The sequence below is a fragment of the Misgurnus anguillicaudatus genome, chromosome 6 (assembly GCF_027580225.2).
Source record: "Misgurnus anguillicaudatus chromosome 6, ASM2758022v2, whole genome shotgun sequence".
Taxonomy (NCBI): Eukaryota; Metazoa; Chordata; class Actinopteri; order Cypriniformes; family Cobitidae; genus Misgurnus; species Misgurnus anguillicaudatus.
In genome coordinates, this window is record NC_073342.2 from 18405803 (window position 1) to 18429830 (window position 24028).

Consider the following 24028-nt stretch of genomic DNA (forward strand, 5'->3'; position numbering starts at 1 on the left):
GTGTTTTGGTACAGGTTTTGCTAGTGAACACCAGCTAAACCAGCACCAAACCAGCATTAGCACCAGCTAAACCAGCACCAAACCAGCATTAGCACCAGCATCCCATGCTGGTCATACCAGCAAGACCAGCATATGTTGTGTTTTTAGCTGGAATGCTGGTGACCACAAGCTAAACCAGCATCAAACCAGCATAGACCAGCATAATTACCATACTGGTTTGATGCTGTTTTTTTCACCTTTTAAAGCTCAGGTAAAAAATGTTTGTAAACAGGTTAAGTTTCCCAGACAGGGCTTATCCTAGTCCCAGACTAAAATGCATGTTTTAAAACGGCTCGTTCTGGTTCTTCATTCTGATTGGTTGAAACGCGTTCTAAGCCGTGATAAAATACCCCTGTAACCCCAAGGTTCAGACCGCATTACACAAGTATCACTGCGGCACTGTTGCTGCGTACTGATTTATGAAAATAAACACCACAGTCTTTTATCATATTTTTTATTTGTCGACATTTGCACAATTAATAGCGGTATCCCAATAAATATTGTTGAGTCATCTCGTCAATAAAGAGAAAACGTTCCCTCAGGAGTTTCTATCTTAAATTCATATTTCCGCTATCCACTGGGTGGCGATCTTACCCAACTTAAACACTGACGCATTCACTCAACACTAAAAACAGCGTGTAACTAAGTTTTGATCAGGCTCTGAATCTGATCTCATATAAAAAAATAAATCTGAAAAAATAGTATAAACCAATACTGATTTTGGCAGTAACAAATTTTTTTCAAAAATTGTGTTTATTGCGTTTTGAAACCAAACTCTTCAAATATAACTTTTTGAGTTGGGAAAATAGGATTAAGTTCGAAAATGTTTGCCTCATGTATAAGATCATTCATGGTTTAACTTCTCCCCCTTTTAGTCATCTGCCCATCGATCTGCCCATCATCCTACAAGAGGTATATTAAGAGGTGATTGCATTATACCTTTGAGTAATTTTTTGTCAGTCTGCCTTTTCAGCCCATTCTCACGAAATTTCGTTATATAGTAACGTAAATTTCTGATGCTTTTTTCGTGATTATCACAAATTTACAAGTTTTTTGTGATCGTATAACGAATTCCTGTTTTCCTGTGATTATTCCTGTGTCCTATGTTCAAACCATTGTCACTTCGGTTTAGGGTAAGATTTACATAAAATGACATCCCTAATCAAACCCAACTCTTACCCTAACGCCAGGCGACATAAAAAAAATTTATCTGAAAAAATAGTATAAACCAATACATAAAGTGACATTCTAATGCAAGCACCAAATCTATCCCTAAACTGAAGCGACAATGGTTTAAATATAGGAAAAAAACAATTGAGTAACCAATACGTGATAATCACACGAAAACAAGAATTCTTTAATATATATTCTAAAATATATAATATCACGAAAACAGAATCAAAAATTAACGTGACTATATCACACAACTTTGTGAGACTGGGTAGGCCTTTTCTGTTAAAGCCGCACGACAATGGAATGCAATTCCAGTGAATATAGACGGTTTCATCAGACGTACGTGCAGTGAAGCGATTACCCGTCTGGTCAAAACTTTACGTCTGGTTTCTGTTTGTTTAATGGTCTGACTAGTTGCTAAACTGAACTCTTGAACAAATACCTCGTCGAAAAACAAATGTTTTGGTTTCCTAGGTAATCTACGTGTTGTTTATTTTGTTTGTTATATAAATAAACTACGTTAAACGGTCTTTGTTGTTATTTATTCTTAGCGCAGTTTATCGGAAGTTACGTGTGGACCACGAAAGGTGCTTGTTTATGTTGTTACTGCTGAAACCGTCTATAGGAGATCTAAAGTCTTATGATTCATTTAAGGTTCAGTTAAAGAAATGGTTAACTATCAGCTTTGTCCACATTAAAATTTTAGATGTTTGCTAGGGGTACCGCTATTAATCTGCTATGAATTATTTTTAAGTGTATTAAATGGTTTCTGTGATGGTTTTATTTACTTTTAATTATTTGTGTTTTAACTTTGTATTCTGTATTTCCTTTCAGGGTGACTTATAACATTCTGTCCAGGGACAACGGATGAAAAATAGCCTTTGGCTATAGCTGGTGCATCTACAGAAATGTTTTATTAATGTGCAATGTCCCTGATAACTAAATAAATAAAATTAAATTAAAAAATCAGTCATAAGTCACATGGGTATTTTTGTTGCAATAGCTAGCAATACATTGTATACATGGCCAGATTACTGTACGGGCAATTGGGGCAGTTGCCCAGGGGCCTCCGGCCACCAAGGGCCCCCCGGCCACCAAGGGCCCCTGATGACATGTCATGTAATGTGCATTTCCTTTTTTTCTTTTTTTATTGCATAATGACTTCAATTGTAAAGACTATTATATGTGTGTTTGATGTGAGGAAATGAATTGTAATTCCTTAAATTGGCTTGTACTGCCATCTGGTGCAGAACCTTTATACTTTATTCAAAGGCTGTTCGCAAAAAATGGAGGACTTGAAGCTCAGTACTAATTGTGATGAGGTTTCAGGACAGAATTATAACACTATGTTTAAATATTCACAATGTACAATCTGTTCTTGTTTTTAAAACACTCTTGTATTTTATTGAACTTGACAGATGGAATTGAATAAACATGTGATTTGTATGTCAACAACATAAATGTTTAAAAAACAAAAACAATGTTGACATTCGTCTGTATGCCAAAATTAAAATGGAGACCCCGTCCATTTAAACAAAGCCAAATGTATGTAAAATGTTTTATTGTCCTGTATTGCTCTGATGGTCATTCTTATCTCTTCCTGCTTTTAAACTGGGCAAAATAGCGATCATTGGAAATAATGGTGTAAACGTCCTGAAGATGTTTCTGTGTGTAAAAACAAACACAGAAGTTTCATTTTACATGTAACGATAATTCCTAAAAGCTATGTCTATGTAGAATTCAGGCAATGCTTTTAGATAAACTAGACACAGGTGGGTGCAAAAATAGAAATAATGGTGCATCACTTACTACTTCAAACCAGCATTTTAAAATCATTCACAAATTTAGTAATGCAGGCTTATAGTCACTCACTGAGCGTTGTGGTCCTGGGCCAGCCGAGTGTGTTGGTGTTGTCCAAAGCCCTGCGCAGCTCCAGGGCCGAGCACAGACATTTTGAGGGGCAAACCAAAAAAGGGGGCACTAAGGGTCCTATGGTACTATTAATATGCTTTAATAAAATATTATTATTAATATAGATTACTACTAGCAACTAAGACAAGTTATTATAATATACTTAATAACAAGAATTAAAGTGCTAAATATTCTATAAGCTTTGAATCCATGTTTGCAATGTCTTCTTTTTTGCGAAGGCATTGATTTTTTTTATTTTTTGTCTACAAAGTGTGCCAAATATCACAAATTTGGGGATTATTTATGATTGGGTATTTTAATTTGATAAGACAAGCATTCAAAGAATGTAAATTTTTGGTTGTTACTGATAGCACATCTATGAGATGTCTATTTGATGTCTGCATTTACATCTGCAAGATGTCGTTTTTTTGATTGTTTGCTCATCTGCAATACCATGTTTCCTAAAAGATGTCATATAGACATATTGAAGAAGTTTTTGATTAAGAATGTGTGTAAAACAGCTCTTTATCAGACATCTTACAGACGTACTTGCTTGTTAAGTTGTTAGACAGAGAGCAAATCACACTGAAAAAAATGATTCATTGAATTTAATCAATTTTTTTAAGGTAAGTGGTTGCAATCAATTTATTTAAGCTACATTTAAACAAAAATATATTAGTAACGTAAAATAAAATATAAAACTTTTGTTTAAATGTAGCTTAAAGAAATTGATTGCAACCACTTACCTTAAATTTTTTTTATTAAATTCAATGAATAATTTTTTTCAGTGCATTACCGAATGAAATACAAAAACAAGCTACCAAATTACTAATTCAACCTACACTCTCAGAAATAGAGGTGCAAAAGTTGTCACTGGGACAGTACCCTTTCAAAAAGGTACATCTTTGTACCCAAAGAGTGCATATTAGTACTTTGAACTGCCAAAATGTACCTTTAAAGGTACATATTTGTACCTAAATGGTACATATTAGGACCTTTTTTAAAGGGTACTGCCCCAGTGACAGCTTCGTACCTTTGTTTTTGACAGTGTATTTAACAACTGAGGTAATGTACTGTCGTCTCCACTCTCCAAAGACCGGACACAGATTGTGTGAAAGATGCACCGGAGCGGCCGGAAAAAAACAAAGTGGATTATTGGAATTTTAAGGAGGGGTTGGCGGTTGATGAGAGGGGCAAAATAGTGTATTAAATTTGAGCCAGGTGTGTTGACAGATTTTGGATTTTTTTAAACTTAAGGTAGATGGATTGACACACCTCAAAGGGAATGCGTGTTTACTGAATGAAATGGCAATTACTCCAAGCGTGGAGTTGCACATGCTCACAGGCCCACTGTATGGTGATGTCACTTTACCAGATCACACAGGAGCAGCAACACATGTTTGTGTGTTTATGTTGGCTGGAAACGCAACACGATGAAAGCAAGTAGCATATCATTATAATGGCAATTCATTTAATAGAGCAAAGTAAAAAAACAAATCATTATTGAAATAATACAGAGGGCAGCATCCATAGGGCTACATGTACTTAATATTACCACTGACATGGGTAGCCCTAACCAGGCCATGTGGAAATCCTTTGGGGTCGACCACACCAAAACATCAGTGCCACATCCAGTAAGACCAGACATTAGACAGAGACACTGACCTAAATTAGGGGTGCACCTATAAATTGGCCGATGGTACTTGCTATGCTTTTCAATGAAATACGTTGGAATGCCCTTCATCCAAAAGCCAAAGGGCGCTCTCATGCAGAAGAATCATACACACGCATCTATGAGTATGACACGCAGCTCCAGGAAATGGCTTAATGATATTGCTGTTCTTCAAACCTTTTCAGGTATTTTCATGATAATAAAGAATATGTATAATGATTATGTTTGACGAGTGTTGCTCTTTTAAATTGCATGTAAGGAGTTACTGAAAAAAAGCCGTAGTACATGAAATAGCCGTGCATAATATCTGGGTGTGATGGCTACAGCGTCACACAGGACATTTTTAAATTACTCGTTTTATTTTCAGACCAGGAATACTCTTAAAACTAAAAAGAAAAGAAACTAAACGAATGGTTTACAAGTTTAATATGCATTTTTAAAGTAGCAAATGCACACATTTCATCAATCAAATAGAAATTAATGCAATTGCAATATGAAGTGGCCGCGGGTCTGGATTAAATTTAGACATTTAGCAGATGATTTTGTCCAAAGCGTAGGAAACAATAAAGAGATTTGTCATAGTGAGACAAATATACAACTTATTTATTGTATTATACAAGAAGTGCTTATAACAAGTTTTAAATATGTTGTATATTCTGAAACAGTATCTGTAAACCAATATACAATATAATACAATATTTACAATTCAAATATTTATTTTCCCTTTATTGGTTAAATGCTTTATGTCAGCATAGTCATACAGTCATAGTCATTACAATTTAAGTCTTATTTTAATTGGAGAAACCTAAAAGCCACTAAAAGAAAGCATTGATAGTTTAGTTTTAGATTTGATTAGACAGTATACAATATTACATAATATTCGATATTAGTAGCAATGTCTAGCATTAAATAGTAATATTGGTGTGTAACAAGAACATTTTCTACTCTGCCTTAAAATAACATTTTAATCACAGTAAAACCTAAATACATTTTCCAACAAAAGTATTGTTTAGTGTTAAACATGTTAAAGAAAAGATTAACCTCCTCTGCAGTTCATTAGTGGTGAGAGCAATCTGTCATCTGTTATAAGAGACATTAATCACAACTAATATTAGCTGTTATTGATATTAACAACAGCTAATAATGTCAAGTAACATGTAACAGTTTAATAAACCACAATTAATTATTGGTAGACAAACAAATGAAAACAATAACATTTATCAATACATAACACAGTGTTATGTAAACAGAAAAATAAATAGAAAATTGGTGTTTTCTTAACGTCCAAAGTTTATAACGCAAGAAGACACGCTCTGTATGCTGTACTTTTAAGATCTATAGGGGAGACCGGGGCTGGTTGTCTCACGGGTTGGTTGTCACATTGCTTATTTCAGACACACTACATGGCGCTGTGGTACAGTTTTGATACAAATTTGTTAGCCTTTGATAGCTTAATCATTTGCACTTGTCATTTTGCTGAGCAGACACAAAACATTAAGTTGAGGAGACAATTTTTTATTTTCATGGGTCAGAGTAAATTTTCCTGTTGGTGTTGTTTTTGTGTTGAGGTAGGATATTAGTAATTCGAAAACAAAAAACTCATTAAAAAGCCATAAGTAGTGGTTTAATTTTGAGTCATGTTTTAGTTATCAAGTTAAAGCCATGTGGCAGCTAGCTTAGCGTGTTTGTCAAGAAGTCAGTTGGGGATGGTTGTCACATAAGAATATTGGACATGTAGACATTTTAAAACTGTTGGTCTGTTTGCTTGTTTGTTTTTGTTTGCTGTTAAGCAACTTACATAATGAAACGATAATTAAGAGATCTTAACACTAAAAATGATTTCATTTTATTTCTCAACACAGTAGACAATTTAAGTAACTGATCACCCACTTTAATCTCATTGTTTAAACATAAGGGGCGTTGATGACAACTATCATAGGGGTGGTATTCATATTAAAACTTATTTGCAGTTTCTAGCTTAAAAAACTAAAAAGTTACACATTATCTTTTCAGATCCCAATTTATCACTGAAAACCCATTGAACAACTATAGGGACAACCAAACCCATACCCCTTGACAACCATTCATAGTGTCTTTGATGGTTAATTACTTCCTGTTACAATACATTCTAAAAGTAAAAACTATACACATTTAATGCCAAGACCCCAAGTTTTCATTTCATGTAGGATTACTGCTGAAAGATTTTTTTTGAAGATGAGCAATTCATGCATGAGTAAAAAGATGAATTAATAAAATGTTCTGTAAAGCACCAAGGTATTGTTTAACATTAAACAGAGCAGAAATACACAAAAGTTAAATGAATAAGAGTAAAAAAAATTCTCACTTGATCCGGAAAAAAATGGTAACAAAATGGTAACTAGCTGTCACTGGGACAGTACCTTTTCAAAAAGTGCCCCTTTACATCTAAAGAGCTTATATTAGTACCTCAAAGGTGCATATTGGTACCAGATGTATAGTATATCTGTATCTAAATTATTCATATTAAGACCTTATAAGGGGTGACAGCTTGGGATCTTTTAAACATTTCTTCTAAACCTGTATGTTTTTAAATTCTGTTCATTAAAATTCTTTGACAACATGTTGTATTTTCCAATTTTGACCGGTGCAGTTTTTGATAACAAGACTGTAGAGTGAATCCTCTCCTTGTGCAATCTCAAGACATCGGTTTGTATTTTTATTTCTTATTTCTTGGCCCTAAAAATACAACATAAAGATCACTAATTGTTAATCCACATACTTAACACTAGGAATAGGACTTCAAACATGTGTCTTAGTCTTGCTAGCCTTAAGATTAATAAAAAAAATCACAGGACCGTACCTGGGTAAAGCTCCACTCTATATGAAGTCCTTTCTCTTTGGCTTGTTTACAGTCAAGTAATGTTGGTGTGTTTCCAGAGCCAGAATCCAAAAGACACCGGTTAGAATCATAAATTTGAGATTTGATGCCTCCAACATAAATTTCCGCATTACGTCTGTAATAACAATGCTGTAAGAGACAATAAAATGAATGCTTCACGTATTGAATGATTCTGCTTAAATGTATGTACATAGCATGAGGTTCTTAGAAAGACTATTAAACCATATTATGATGTGACCCAGTGTATGAAATCCCAGCTAAAGTCATTTTATTGTGATTTACAGTTATCTACAACTCGTATATAAGAACATTCTGTGTGAAATCTAACCTTAATATCTTTCATATTGACAGGGTAAGGTCATGTCAAAGATTACAATCGAGTGAAATCAATATTTAATGCCCCTTGATCTCATATTAAAATAATTAGACTCTAGCCTGGTTTTTACATATAGGGTCACATATTATAATCCTACATTACCTGAGGATCTAAATAATGACATTTATAAAGAATTGGTACACTTCCAGGTACAGGTCCTTGATCAATGCAGAGGTCTTTTTGTAGGTCGTTCTTTAACTGTAAAATAAAAATGTAGAGATTAAAAAGGAGAAGTTAAGATATTAATACATATTAATGAACTGACATGCCTTCGTATGATATGCATCTAGAAAATATGCCCCCTAAAATAACATCAAAAAGGATCAACTTGTTTAGCCATGGGAAGGCAAATATGCAGTCCGAAATGTAAATACTGAGAGCAAATATAAGCAACGTTAGCAAATATCAGTCGTCTAATATTGAAGATGACATTCCGATGGTTATTCAGGTTGGAGGTTTAACTCTGCAGGAAAGTAGATCTTCAGGAACACGGTTGGTGACCACTGTTCTATGGCTCAGCTCCTGTGTCCTTGAATCTCTCTTTTGCTAACATCTCGGAGGCCAAAGTCAATTATTTTCAAAATAAGATCAATGATACTTCAAACACTTGACAACTATTCTCAACATTCTCATCTGTTCTCTGTCCCCCCACCTTGGTATTCTCTGCACCAAGCATCAAAAACCCCTTATTAACTCCACGCCATCCTCAACTCTCCTCTTTTTCTCCACTTACAGAGACTGAGGTCTCCAAAACTCTCTAAAATTCCTCTTGACCCCCCCCCCACTTCTGCTACTAACTACAAGTCTGCCGCAATTTACATATAGTACATTGTAAACACATCCATTACTACAGAAAGTGTCCTTACCTTATTTAAACAGGCTTGGGTAACCCCACTTTTCAAAACCAACACTTGAAACTTCAGCATTTAGCAACTGTAAACCAGTCTCACTCTTACCATTCCTTCAATCTGCTAATCTTTCACAAAACTACCTATTGGATAGTTAGCATTCACTGGTATTGCACTTTAGTATTGCAGCTAGTTTAACTCATATCTCACAGACAGATCATTCAAGGTATAATGGAGAAGAGTGGCATCAATGTCATACCAGCTGACCACTGGGGTTCCCCAGGGTTCTGTTCTTGGTCCCCTCCTCTTCTCTATAATATACACAAATTCTCTACTTCCAAACATTAAGGCACATTTCTTCTCATACTGTTGCTATACCTCACTCCACTTTCTGCCTGTAGCAGCATGCATCAAATTGAAGTCTTTGACACTGGCTTTTAGGTCTTAAAAGAGGCCCAATTTTTCTTTTTATGATTTTACTTGTCTGTAAGTGTGTGTTAAACATCTGCAAAGTTACAAATCCCAAAGTCTACGATGACGCAAGTTATCATCTTCAACTGAAAACTCTTTTCTTGGACTACAATGAATGCAAGGATTGTAGGCAACAGTATACAGTAGCGCTTGTTGTTTGTCCTTTCTACGATCACAAATACAGATATGGTTTTAGGTTTTAGTACCCATTCTGTTCCTCTCTAGTGGAGTTAGCTTTCAGCCTCCACCCAGAGTCCATCACAACCTTCAAGAAACAACTGAGAACCTTTTCAGCATTCACCTGACTAATTCTTAATTGTCAAATTTTCCATAGTCTAACTCGTGTTTACATATATATATATATATATATATATATATATATATATATATCTTAAAAACCATTCTTCCATGTTGTTTATCAAAATGTTAAATTGTATCAAAGTGTCTGCTAAATTAATAAATGCAAATGTAAGCTTGATGCTTACCGCACCATAACCCACTACGTCCTCCCAGGTGTCCAGCTGTGGATAAACATTTTCCAGGTACCATTTAAAGGGTTTACATTTGAGTTTCTCTCGTAACTTTTTTCTCTCTGTCACATCTCCAATGTCAATCCCATGATCCTAGAGGGAAGAAATTAATTAATTTCTCAATCCAGGTTTAGGGAGGACTTATCTTTGCTTAAATAAATGGTGCTTTGCCTCCGTCTTTTACTAACCTTCAATGGTAGATTCCAGGCAATATTCACATTTGATTTATATTCATCCATCCATATTTCAGCCACCCTCAGGGCCTTTCGCATCATGGGCTTGGTGGGATCTGGTGAATAGGGCTTATGCGCTCTTTCTATGTGCGCTATCTTGGAACACGGCACCACTTCAATACTCCCACCACAAAGCCAGACCTGATATATTTATTTAATATAACAAATATTTAGTATAGGTACTAATATGAACTCTAAGGTTTACTTTTTTGAAACCAGCCCAGAGATGGCTAGAGACCATTTTAATGAATTTTTTCACATTATGTACTTACACGTATTCCTAATTCAACATTCTCTCCGCCATAAATCTCCATTCCTTCATCCAAAACACCAATTTCTCCTAAGAACTGATGATCGGCGACAAGGATACCCATTACAGAGGGACTCCTAACAATGCAGAGAAACAAAATTGCAATCAGATGTGGATCCTGAATTTGTCAAATAATAAAAATCGGTGTATATTTAATGATTTTACATGTTTCAGCACCTTTTATGTCTTTATTATGTATATCACAGTCATAGGCAGAGTTTGACTAGAGCCAATTATGATTTTGTCCCAGCTATTAATGAAATCCAAATATAAGAAATTATATTTCATTTGTCTAATCTTAATATTTTAGGTAGACTGTGTAACTTATGGCTAAAGTAGTTTAATTCTTTTAAAGCATATAAGAATGTCTCTGTTATGGATGTAACCCACGTTCCCTGAAGGAAGGGAACGGGGACATCACATCGTGACTGATGAATTGGAAACGCGCTTTGCAGAACCAATCTACTTTGAGAAGCTACTAAAGCGGCAAGAAACTTGGCATACAGGCATTTGCCTCTGCTGGCCCGCTCTGCCGTGCTGTTACAAAACAAGCTTCAGGTGCAATACCAAATCAGCTAGTATTGTCTGTCAGCGAGTAACCACAAGCTAATGCCCAAGATGATGCAACACTTCTTGTAGAGTGAGCTCTCAAATTAAAAGGGCATGAGATGCTCTGTTCCTGCTTGGTGACAACTTTAGGACATCCTATGCTTGGTGACAACTTTCCGTTTCTGCTGACCACCGTAACAGACAAAAAGCTGGTCTGAGGTCCTAAAGCTTTTGCAGTGCGTGTATAGGACATGAAGCCATGCAGGTGTATCGAGCCGATTGTAGAAATACCTATATTTAAAACTTTCCAAATGAAGATAACTAGCTTCTGGTAATGCTCCCATCTTAGTCGGGTCCGCATTCAAGATGAGAGCGTAAGCAGTTTATGGAGGGTTCTGTGCTGCTGCTTTGTGCCCCCGCCCTCCGTGTTTGTCATACGCCACTAAGAAAACTGCGTCACTACGTTGATGCTCTCTCCTGAATACAGAGGAGTCTAAGATGGCGGCATTACTGGAAGCTAGTTATTTTTGTTTATAAAGTTTTAAATATGGATATTTCTACAACAAAACGGCACAGATTACCCTCAGAAGGCCTTTGTTTATCATTGTGGAGCTGTTTGGATTTATTTTGTGAAGGATGGATGCACATTTTTTGGACTTGAAGGAGTGGACCCTGTGACTTACATTTAACTTCTTCTCAGGTGGCTTGTGGGGGAGTAAATCACAGGTTTAATATAATATCCTTTTAACAGAGGCCAATGCAAGGAGAGTCAAAGTTTTCATTGTTAGAAACTTGACATTTACAGACTGCAGAGGCTTAAAAGGAGCGTTTTGTAAAGCTTTCAGCACAACGGACAGGTGCCAAGGAGGAATAAAGGTAGGGCGCGGAGGATTTAGTCTCCGTGCACCTCTTAAAAACCTAATAACCTAATACAGTTTATTGAAGTGTAGTATGCAAATATCACAGCAATGACTACTTTAATGGTGTAGGCTCTAACCTATGCTGGAGATATAAAAGCACGACGCTGACAGGGCATTCTCGGGGGTTTTCTTGATAAGAAAAACCCCAGTCAACAAACAGGTTTCATTTCAGCGTGTAAGCCTGTCTCATGGACGGCGCTCGCGCAGCAGCAATACCTCTTGCGGTAAATCACTTAGAACCTCCGTTCAACCATATGTGGAGATTCCACAGGTCAGGGCGCGGGTGCCATAATGTGCCCCAGTCTGAGAAAGAAAGTCCTTCCTCAGGGGAATCTGCCATCTGTCGCAAGGAGCATGAATTCTGGTGGTCCAAACCGGCGCAGCCAGTGAAATGCTCTCTTCGTTCTCCCTGACATTGCACAGTGTCTGTGCAAGAAGGCTCACAGTATGGTGTGCTAAAACACTCTCTCCCTAAACATCAGCAAGACCAAGGAGATGATCGTGGACTTTAGGAAGTCATAGAGAAAGGGTTATGTTCCTATTTACATCAATGGAGAGATAGTAGAGACAGTTAAGAGCTACAAGTTCCTTGGCATTCCCTTGAGGATCTATCCTGAAGCTTACACTCAGGGACCACAGTGAGAACAGCCCGGCCCGTCAACGTCTCTATTTTCTAAGGTTGAAGAGTTTGGCGTCTTCTCTAACATCATGTCAAATTTCTACCGCTGCACTATAGAGAACATTCTGACTGGCTGCTTGACTGTATGGTACGGCAACTGCTCTTCTTTTAACCGCAAAGCTCTTCAGCAAGTGGTAAGAAAAGTAGAGTGATGTGACGCCAAATTTGCTTCATTATTTGAAGCAAATGAAGCTGATTTGGTATTGCACCTGAAGCTCGTTTTATACTCACACGGTGCCAGCAGATGCAAATACCTGCATGCCAAGTTCATTGGTGCTTTAGTAGCTTCTCAAAGCAAATTGGTCCCACAAAGCGCGTTCCCAATTCGTTGGTCATGACGTGACTTCGTAGTGACCGACTGAAAGGGAACTCTCTCACTAATCTCAAATTATTGCATTATGCTTGTCTGCCCCCCAAGCACAAATGCAAAACTCTGCCTATGGTCACAGTTTTTAAACTGTGGACAATGGGGGGACCTTAAAGTAAAAAACGTTTGATATCCAGTGGTTTAGAAGGAGTGTTTATGTCTACATCACTTACTTTCCAGGTTCTGATGGGTCATTAACTTCATACCATTCTGGACGGAAGTACTCATACATGCACCAAAGGGCCCAGTCAAACGCATGAGCCGCTGGCCCATACTGAACAACATCCAGGGTGTCAAATTTGACATTATCAAACACTGGCGACAACACTGTTGTCCTGTCTGCTTTGATTCTTGCAAGGAGCGGCTCTGCCCTATAGAGCAACAAAGCGATCCCATGTAATGACAATGTTTATTAAAAAAATCAAATCCATCATGTCTATTGCTTACCATTGCTTATGAACCTCAATGTGGGCATCCAAAATGGCTACCACTTGGCCTGTTGCCGCCTCCCAGCCTGAGATTCTTGCCTTTGCAAGACCCATCTGCCTTGTGTGTCTCACCTTCTTAAGTAAACTAGGCTTATCTTTATTAATTTGATCAATATATTCATCCAGAGCCAACTGCAGATCAACTGTCAGAAAAAATATAATTAGACTACATTTACAGTACTGTGCAAAAGTCTTAGGCCATCATGCCACCTTAAGATTAGTTGTTTCTGCAATGGTATAGTGACCGTAATTATTTCTAAGTCTTTTTAGTAGAATACAACCAGAAAAGTTTGAATAAAACTGAATAAAATTTTAAGCAGTGTCAAGTATTTAGTGTGAGCTCCCCTTATACTTTAGCAGTAACAGGCAAATGCAGGGTGTCTTAAACCTGAATGAAATGAAACCCTAATTACTAATTCTAATCCAATGACTTCAGGATTTCAGTCTCCTCAAAAGACAAAATCTTTTGTCAAAATAAGCATACCAATAAGCATAAAATAATCTTATGAATTACATGAAAGACATTTAGTAATACAAGTTAATAGGCCAAACACAAAGCACTGGTTGATGATAGAAAATAGCCATTGTAAGTGAAGATCATAAGCATAATAACAAACCATTGGAGCTGTAGTCATCAACCAAGATGACGTCCTTTAGTAGATGAGAAGGCGTTCTGTCAATGATGCTGCAGACAGCCCTCTGTATGATTGACAGAGCCTCATTAAAATAAATCAAAACCACACTGATGGTAGGTAAGTCCTTAGGGTAGATCTTCTCAGCACACCTGCATTTTTGAACATTTGAAATCACAAGTGGAATGTATGTAACCCTAGTTCCCTGAAGGAAGGGAACGGAGATGTCACGTCGTGACCGACGAATTGGGAACCGCTCCGTGGCGACCTACTTCGAGAAACTATAAAAACGCCAATGAACTTGGCATGCAGGTATTTGCATAATGCAGGCGCCGCCTCGCCAAATGCGTATATAAGCCGCAGGTGCACAATACCAAATTAGCTATATTATTGCTGAGAAAGCCGATAGCAGTGCCCGGCCTGGAAACAGCAATGGAACAGCAAACTGTGGCGACGGGACGTGACATCTCTGTTCCATTCCTTCAGGGACTGAGGGTTACATACGATGTCACGTCGTGACCGACGAATTGGGAAGCCCTACCAAAACGCCACTGCAGCTGAACCCTTCCAGTGCCTGCAAAAGCCCTCCGCCCTCCACGTAGGGGACGGAACCTGAGGCAAAGTGCAGAAGACTAGTCACTACCTGTTCCTTAACCCACGATAGTGAACCAGTGAACTGGGGAAGTGACCTAAACTGGGCGGAGCTAGGAACACTGCGGAAGCCATCCCCTAGATGGTTGACTGGATGACATAAGAAAATATGAAACACCCGACGGGCTGCTCATATAGAAGTCTCTGAACAGTACATGGTATGCAGAGAGATGCAGAGCAGGCTCTGCTAAGGGAAAACGTGGAGGATTTTAACCCCACAGACTATACACACATAGAATCCCACGTAGGGGACACAATGTGGGATCCTAGCCTACACAGGTTTACAGAGAATACATCCGTGATAGGCTCAGCAACATAGGTCATCAGGGCGGTGTAGGAGAGCAAAAAACTGTTTTTGTGACGTTTTTGCCTTAACAGCCTTCCATAATGGTGCAAATGTGCAGCACCAAAATAGAGGCTCCAAGCCGACACACGAGCTAACCCTCGGCGTTTCTTACTGGTTTAAAGAGAGAACCTGAGTGGATACCGGCTCGATACGAACACTATAGAATCTAGTGAACGTATTAGGTGTCGCCCAGCCTGCAGCTCTACAAATGTCCTTTAGCGAGGAACCACGAGCCAGTGCCCACTACGTGTAGAGTGAGCACGTAATTTTGGTATGTAAGGGCTATAGTATCCACAATCCAATGGGACATCATTTGCTTGGTGACAGCTTTCCCTTTCTGCTGATCACCGTAACAGACAAAAAGCTGGTCTGAGGTTCTAAAGCTTTGCGTTCTGTCTATATACACACGTAGTGCTTGGACAGGGCACAACAAAGCCATGGCTGGGTCTGCCTCCTCCAAAGGCAGCGCTTGCAGGTTCACCACCTGATCTCTGAAAGGAGTGGTGGGAACTTTGGGCACAAAGCCAGGCCGGGGTCTCAGTGTTACGCTGGATGCAGCGGGCCCGAACTGAAGGCACGAATCGTTGAGCAAAAATGCATGAAGATCCCCTATCCTCTTAACAGAAGCCAATGCGAGGAGAGTTAGAGTTTTCATTGTGAGAAATTTAATACAGTATGCAGAGGCTCAAAGGGAGCTTCCTGGAGTGACTTCAGCACCAAGGACAGGTCCCAAGGAGGAATAGAGGGAGGAAGCGAAGGATTCAGCCTTCTTGCGCCTCTGAGAAATCTAATGACCACTGTCCTATCGTTTACGGGTGAATGGTGAGCTGATATTGCAGCGATATCGACCTTAATAGTGGATGGTGACAGCCTATTCTCCAAACGACGCTGGAGATATGAAAGCACGACCCTGATCGGGCATTCTCTGGGTTTTTCACGTTGGGAAGAACACCAGTCGACAAACAGGTTCCATTTATGCAGCGATAGTGTTAGATATGTCTTGCGGTAAATCACTCAGAACCTCCGTGCCCCGTCCAGAGACCACACATGAAGGCTCCAGAGATTTGGGCGCAGGTGCCATAATGTGCCCTCTTCTTGAGAAAGAAAGTCCTTCCTCAGGGGAATCTTCCAGGGAGGGACTGTCGCGAGGAGAGAGAGTTCTGGAAGCCAACTCCTGGTTGTCCAATACAGTGCAACTAAAAGCACGCTCTCCTCGTCCTCGCGGATTTTGCACAGAGGCTGCGCAATGAGGCTCACTGGAGGGAACGCATACTTGCGCATGTTTCACTGCCAGCTGTGTGCCAAAGCATCCATGCCGAGCAAGTCGTCGGCTAGTGAATAAAACAGGCGACAATGGGCCGTCTCTGGGGAAGCAAACAGATCTATCTGTGCTCTGCCAAAACGTCTCCAAATCTGCTGAACCGCTATGGGGTGGAGTCGCCCGGAATGTAAATGGCACAAAGAGACCTCAGATTCTTCTGACTCCAGGTGAGGAGGTGACGGGCGAGATGCGACAGGTGACGCGAGCGTAAACCGCCTTGGTGATTGATGTACGCAACAGTCGCAGTATTGTCTGTACCAACTAATACGTCTTTGCCCCGTAACTCATGCTGGAACGGACGAGCGCAAGATATACAGCCGACATTTCTTGGCAGTTTATGTGCCAATGCAGCTGGGGTGTCGAAGCTGCAAGCCTCCGCTGAGGTGCCTTGGTCCGACCAACTTCAGCAAGCAGTGATTATTTTCTCTAGGATAGGATCTACGAAGATCAGTTTCGCTTCTCGGGAGCAGATGTCTGCCGGCTTCGAAGCAATAAAAGCTAATTTGGTATTGTGCACCTGCGGCTTATATACGCACCTGACGAGGCGGCGCCTGCATTATGCAAATACCTGCATGCCAAGTTCATTGGCGTTTTTATAGTTTCTCAAAGTAGATAGGTCGCCGCGGAGCAGTTCCCAATTCGTCGGTCAAGACGTGACGTAGTAGTGACCGACTGAAAGGGAACCTACAACCTACCTACAGATTTTACACACAACTATAAAGTACACTTTACTCAGTCAACATGAAAGATATCAAGGTTATATTTTTACAGAATGTTGTTTACATTATGTAAGATAATTTTATTTAACAGTAAATTTAAAAAGATTAGTGAGGTTTTTTGGTCACACTTTTGAAAACCAAACTCCATGGGTGTTTTAGCACTACTCACTTATGAGTTGTTGGAAGCATTGTCACACATTTCAAATATGTTACATACAGTATAGTGGTGGTCTTAAAGGTACAGTAACAAACAACATACAATAAAAGAAAGGGTGGAAACAGTCACACTGTAAAAAGTTAAATTTGGATTAATTAAAAATTACACTTTTTAACATACATGGAAAAAGTTTACATTTTTAGGTGCTACCACTTTAAGTATTTTTTTCAAGTTTTTACTTAAAGTGACACAATTTAATACCAACTGAAGTAATTTTATTTAAACTTTCACTTTTTACAGTGCATGCTTAAATTGGTAACGTTTATGCAACTTAAAATTTCACTTTAGTTTCACTTCAATAAACTTAATTTTTTTAGGTGTTACCAATTAAAGTGACTTTTAAAGTTGAACCCACTTTTCACTAAAATATTTGCTGTAATTAGAGGTCTTCACGGGTCCACTTAGATCCGAAAACCCGAGGTCCGACCCGAGACCCGATCGGGTTCGGGTCTAAAAGTTTCACATGTGCCTCGGACAGGGGTCGGGTACAATAATAGCGGCATCGGGTCTCGGGTAATTTAAAAATGAATGTGTTTTTTCTGAACGGACCCGAGAAGACCCGAACTCTCTCACCTGTGTGCGTCAATGTCCTTTTCAAACCTCTCATCTGTTTGCCAAGAGTGCTTGCGACATTGTGTGGTTGTCGGAAGGTTCATTTTCGTTGAGACAAACATGTCAGTCAATTATAAATGTACATTTTAGCGGTTACGTTGGTGTCGTCGTCAAATAACAAAGTAAAACGAATGGAGCAGCTCGCCAAATTGGTTGCAAGGCCACCGGAGTTTCTTTCTGTCTGACTGCTGCGCGTGGGTCTGCAGAATGCACACACGTCAGTGCCGTTTACATTCGGTTCCAGTCGGGTTAAAAAAAATTTTTCACTAGTTCGGGTCGGACTCGGGTCTAATTTTCTCGGGTTTGTCTCGGGTCGGTCTTTCTTTTAAAATGTTTTATTTATGCACGTCGGGTTCGGGTATGAAGTGATTCGGGTCATTTCGGGGCAGGTACACTTATTTGGACCCGAGAAGAACTCTACAGTGTATGCAGCTGGTTGCCAGTAACTTACTGTAGAAGACAAAGACTGAAAATGTTTAATGTTTATTTAATTTTGAACAAACTGTTGCCAGTAAATGACATAAATGTAAAATCTACAGTAAGTTACTGGCAGCTAGTTGCCAGTAACACCCAGTAATCAAGGCTTTGAACCGGTTCAGGGAACGAAAACGAAACAAGAAACTTTAAAATAATATATGTTCTGGAAAAGAAACGTTTATTTAAAATAATGGTAACTAGTTAATACCATTATTTTTTTTGTTCTTTGAAGATTTCTGTGCAATATTGGTGAAGTTCACTTCCAGTCGTCGTTGACTCATCTGAGAAATGAGAAGCTTGCCACCAGCAAGTAGCCTACTGAATGAAGCCCAAGTCTCTAATCCTCAATCATAAGATGTAAATATTGTAGTATCTCAAGATATTTGTTATTTTAATACTAATTAGTGGTGTGTAATGGATCACAGTTGATCCGTGATCTGTACAGATCACGCACGTTTTGGCTCACTTGCGATTCGCAGATTAATATGCCAATTTAATTAGGGTAAAAGTTGATCATTTGCATGTGTTTCAAAGGCTTGCAAATGTTAACACTTAAGTGCAGAGGTCTAAACAGTACTAAAAAATGTTACTCAAGTGAAAGTACAAGTACTGAGTGTAAATTTTACTCAATTAAAAGTAAAAGTTTCTGTCCAGAATAATACTTGGGTAAAAGTAAAAAGTACCACATTAAAATTGTACTTGAGTATTTAAAAAGTAAAAGTACCAGGAAGAATGAAAAGAGATTCATGTTTAAGCTAAAAACATGAAGTGAATGAACCACATACAAGGTTTTATCCTGCTTTACAACTGTTTGTATTTAATTGTATTTATTTATCAAACTATAAGACTACTACCTAATTTCAGTATGCAACATGCTCTTCAAAGTTTTAAAACCTCGAATTTAACCTAAAATTCAAGATCTATCAAGCCTCTCACAGGCAGCCAATGCAGGAAGAGGTTTATTAGACCTTGTTCACACTGTCAGTACAAATCCGATTTTGTGCGTATCCGATAGGAATCCAATCACATTTAGAACGTGTGAATGGCCAAAAACCACATGAAATCAGTTTTTTTATCCTTTTCAGAGGTGAAATCGCATTTCCGGAAATCCATTTTAGTCTGACTGCCCTGATCGACTGATCGCATTTGTGTAGCTTTTTGGTTACGCCGTGCTGTTGCGTCACGTAAAATGTAAACATGGCAGACGTCGAGATAGATTGTAATGCCAGTGCGACCATAGAAACAGTGCAGATAATCCAGAAAACATCAAAATGCTACAGGACACACAGACCGGATCTGAACAGTTGTGTAGGACAGCTGGTATACAATCAACTTTAAGTTTATCTATGAAGAGACACTGTAAAACAATAAAACCTCAGGTGATGCTGTTAACCTAAATTTGACCCCCAGGTGGAGCTGTTACAGACCTACAACTCTTTTGTTCTCCTAATCTCTTCATCACAAAGGTTTTTACCCTGAACGGTCTTCTTAACCTTCAGGCTCACATCATTGGGTATCTGCTGAATATATATAATATATATATATTATGTTATGTTGTTCTGAGATTGCAATTTTATATTCATGTGTAGTATCATTTTAAAGGTCATGGTGCGATGGTTAAAAAGGTCTAATTTCTATAAGTGTACCAAAGTTTAGAACTTAAGACATAGTGTGTCTTTTACTTAAAAAATTTTATTAAGTAAAAGTAAAAGTTAAATTGTGCTCAAGTAAAGTTAAAATCTCCAAGAAAAATAATTAAGTACACTAATCAAGTAAAATTACTCAAGTACTTTACACCTCTGCTTAAGTGATTTTAAACAATTTAACTGCAAGAGGCGCTAAAGTGAGCAATTTTCTGTACGCAGAGCCGCACATGCGGTTGAATGTGTCCGGTCCAACTCCAATTAAACTCTAGAGAGAGTTGTGCTACTACTGTGACTCATACTGTAGTCCATTATTGGCGAATAAAGCACTGAAAAACAACGTCACTTTTTGTGCAGCTTATTCCCCAAACACAGTTTGGAATTCATCCTCCATCTAAGTGTGTGCGCGTTTAAGTGCACTCAACAAATGTAGGGATGAATTACGGTTATGCCGCTTACATAATGTAGCCTTTTTCTCAAGATAGAGACTTAAGGAAAATTATGTAGAGTAATAATTTAAGTTTAATGTCCTAATGGTCAGCCTACTTATTTGTCTCTTCAGATGTATCTTCAGACTGATTTAAGGGCCAGATCTCATGTAACTTTTTCATTATTTTGATGACAAATGTTTATTCGCTCTACTACATCACTGCTCACAGTTTTCCACTGCATTAGTCATCTGCCCTTATTTATATTTCAATGCTTGTAATCCAGGTGCATGACAGGCAGTGTTACACAAATCTGGGCATAAATAAATAGAAATTAAAATAACCTGTGGTCTCGAGTGTCAGGGATTGTTCGGTTTAATGGTAATCTGTTACTCAAGAACACATTGTATCCATATTCCTGATAGAGCTTTTCTGCTTGTGTCTGTTCTTCCTCTGAAAGTTCATTTCCCCACGAACTGAAGAGAAACGATTGTGGATACAACTTCTTAACTTTCATTATTTTTTCCTGCTCCTCATGAGATTCTTTCACTTGATCATTTTTACCCTCTATGGATTTGGCTAAAAAGAAAAGATCAAATAAAGTTTCCAGATAAAAAGTAATTTTAACAGGAATAATATTTCTCAAAGCCTAATTTCTAAAACAAATTTCTGTCAAGAATTTAGTATCATAACACAATATTAAATAGTAAAGTCATTCATTAAATAACATGCACAAGAAAAAAACTTTAAGGTCACAAATACAACAAATATTAAGCATGTTTGGTTACTATAAAAACCAATTTAGAAACCATTTTAATAAATGTTAGACTATGTACAGCATAGTAGTATACAGTCAGTAAAGTGTCACAAACTCACCTATTTTATAAACTTGATCTTCTATTCTCTTCAGTCTCGTAAGGAATTCGAGATCTTCTGGTCTTTGTATCTTATCATTAGACCCCTCCTGATGTCTAAAAAATGATAAGTACATTAGAGAGTAGACTGTGAGACAGAAAACTAAAACACTGACCCTTGCAACAATCCGCATTTTAAATTTGTCCTGATGTTTGTTATTCACTCTTAATGTAAGAGCACCTGTTAGGTGTCTATCCACAGGTGCAGATGTCTGTTAATATGAATATCTGATATGAGACCTGGGAGTGGTTTACACAATCAATGATATTGTCAGGAGGACTAGAAGTCAAAGTTGACACATTTGAACAAATAACCAGACTTATAAATCTTTGCACACGCACACTTGTAAACAATAGAAAGAAGAATATGATCCCATGGATATAAAATTGCCCTTAAAATTTCACTTAGAAGCAAATTGAGGCACTTTAGATATAGATTTACTATGTTGAGGAATCGTGTGGTTAGGAAATTGAGGAAAGCTAGGGCAGACTTTTTCCTGACCATAGTTGAAAGGGCAAGAGGTAATCCAGGAATTATTTGGAACCAGCTCAAAACAGGCCAATATAATTGGGAATGTTGAGGGAAGGTTGGTGAATAATAATTTTTACATGACATTTTTAATGATCACTTTATTGACTCTCACCTGATTATAACTGTTTGTCCAATTACTGCAAAGGAGCCTGTTTTTAGTATACAGTCAGTCACAGACTGATATTATGAGAATGATCAGAGAATTTCATCAGCTCATTTTCTTTTTAAAGGACACATCCAAAAAAAAATTTTTGCACACACCTACAAAGTGGCAAGTTAAACATGCTATAATAAATTATTTATATGGTGTTTTGAGCTAAAACTTCACATATGTGCTCTGGGGACACCAAAGATGTATTTGACTTCTTAAAAAAGTCTTGTGCCATGGCCCCTTTAAGTTCGATAATAACTAAACCTGTTACTAAAATTATTAATCTGTTGCTTTCTCATGACAAATTTCCAAGTGTTTGGAAGTGGGTTACACTTTTAGGTCTTTTATTTTTTGATTTATATATAAATGATCTTCACTCTGTATGTTCTAGCGCTAATATACAAATGTATGCGGATGACACTGTCATTTATTTATGTGGTAATAGTGCTACACAATTTGCTAAAGATCTCACATCTTCTATGGTCAATGTATCCGAATGGCTAAAAGACAATTGTTTGCAACTTAATGTGTCCAAAACAGTATGCATGTTGTTCCAAGTCAAATAGTATTGGTAAAGAGCCGGATCTTTTTATGTTACAGGTAATCTTTCAATTTAAATACCTTGCATTTCTAATTGACTCAAAACTCACTTTTAAAGCTCAGTTCAAAAAGACAGGGCTTGTCCTACACTGTAAAAAAATCAGTAGAAATTGCAGCTGGGTTGCCGGTAACTTACTGTAGATTTAAATGTATGTTTTTTACTGGCAAAATTTTGTTCAAAGTTAAATGAACATTAAACATTTACAAGTCTTTGTCTTTACAGAGTAAAACTAAAAAAACAGCATCAAGCAAAACATTCTGGGAAACAAAATCTGAAGCAAAAAAAAAAAAAAACAGAAAAAGGTTGATGATGATTTCTGGTTCCCAGAATGCTTTTCATGAGGCTGTTATTGTATAGCTTTATTCTGTAAAGATAAAGACTTAAAAAATAGTATAAACCAATACATAAAGTGACATTCTAATTCAAGCACCAAATCTAACCCTAAACCAAAGCGACAATGGTTTGGAAATAGGAAAAGCAGTTGAGTAACCAATACGAAAACAGGAATTCATTATATGATCACGAAAAAACACAGAAATTCGTGATAATATGCAAAACCAGAAAAACAATGGATTGACGCACTCCTAGCGGGTACATTAAGCGAAAGCAAAAAAGGAGGAAAAAAGCGAGAGGAGCAGCTCTTTTTCAAGTGTGCCTTCTTTTGACAGCTTTTTCAAAAGTAAGTTGCTAGTTGCTCGTCAGAGGAGGCACCTGTTGCTAGTGCAAGTTCATCTGTTAATGTTAATCCCGCTTCCGAGCGTGTGCTGCCGGAGAGTCTCTCGCCACCACCTGGAGCAAGCAGTGCTACATGTATGTGACACGGTCCTAGATGTTAGTGCCACCAGCCCAAGCACAACCCATGGAAATATGAATAACCTGTCTTTGTGGGGCACGATAGATAAGCGACTTCGGACAGCATTATTTGAAAGCGGGGTGTCTGCCTTCAAAAACCGAGTGGCCAAATATCCAGTGTCAACACGGGAATTTGCTGGGGGTAGGACACGTCCCCTAACTAATTCTTTATTTTCTTCTTGACATTCTGAAGAAAGAAGAATCTGATAAACGTATGAGGAGCTCAGATGCAAGAGCCGCTAAACGCCACCTCTGTCAAAAATGAGATAATAATATTGGCAGAATGCTCTCTACATATATTATGTTTATTAAATACCTTCACTTCAAATCCACTTCCCCACCTCAGGCCAATAAGAAATAGTGGTTTGTTAGCAGAATCCACAGACTGTGGATTAGAGGTCTTTTTTACACAATTTTAACACTGAACTAAGAGTGTTGTTTACTCTGTTGTTTTAAATCAAATATATGCACATACAGGATTGTAAAGA

At 38.0% G+C, this 24028-nt stretch overlaps 1 protein-coding gene across 1 annotated transcript; it reads right to left on the bottom strand.

Moving 5' to 3' along the window:
- Positions 1-5350: 5350 nt before the first annotated feature.
- Positions 5351-21584, bottom strand: LOC141364317 (probable polypeptide N-acetylgalactosaminyltransferase 8). Its single transcript, XM_073868648.1, has 11 exons — positions 21367-21584; positions 20835-21069; positions 14062-14228; positions 13404-13587; positions 13130-13327; positions 10404-10518; positions 10087-10272; positions 9854-9991; positions 8152-8247; positions 7635-7802; positions 5351-7510 (listed from the first exon to the last, which is right to left on the bottom strand). The coding sequence occupies exons 1-11, from the start codon at positions 21536-21538 to the stop codon at positions 7376-7378; spliced, it is 1794 nt and encodes a 597-aa protein (XP_073724749.1). The 5' UTR covers positions 21539-21584; the 3' UTR covers positions 5351-7375.
- Positions 21585-24028: the final 2444 nt, after the last annotated feature.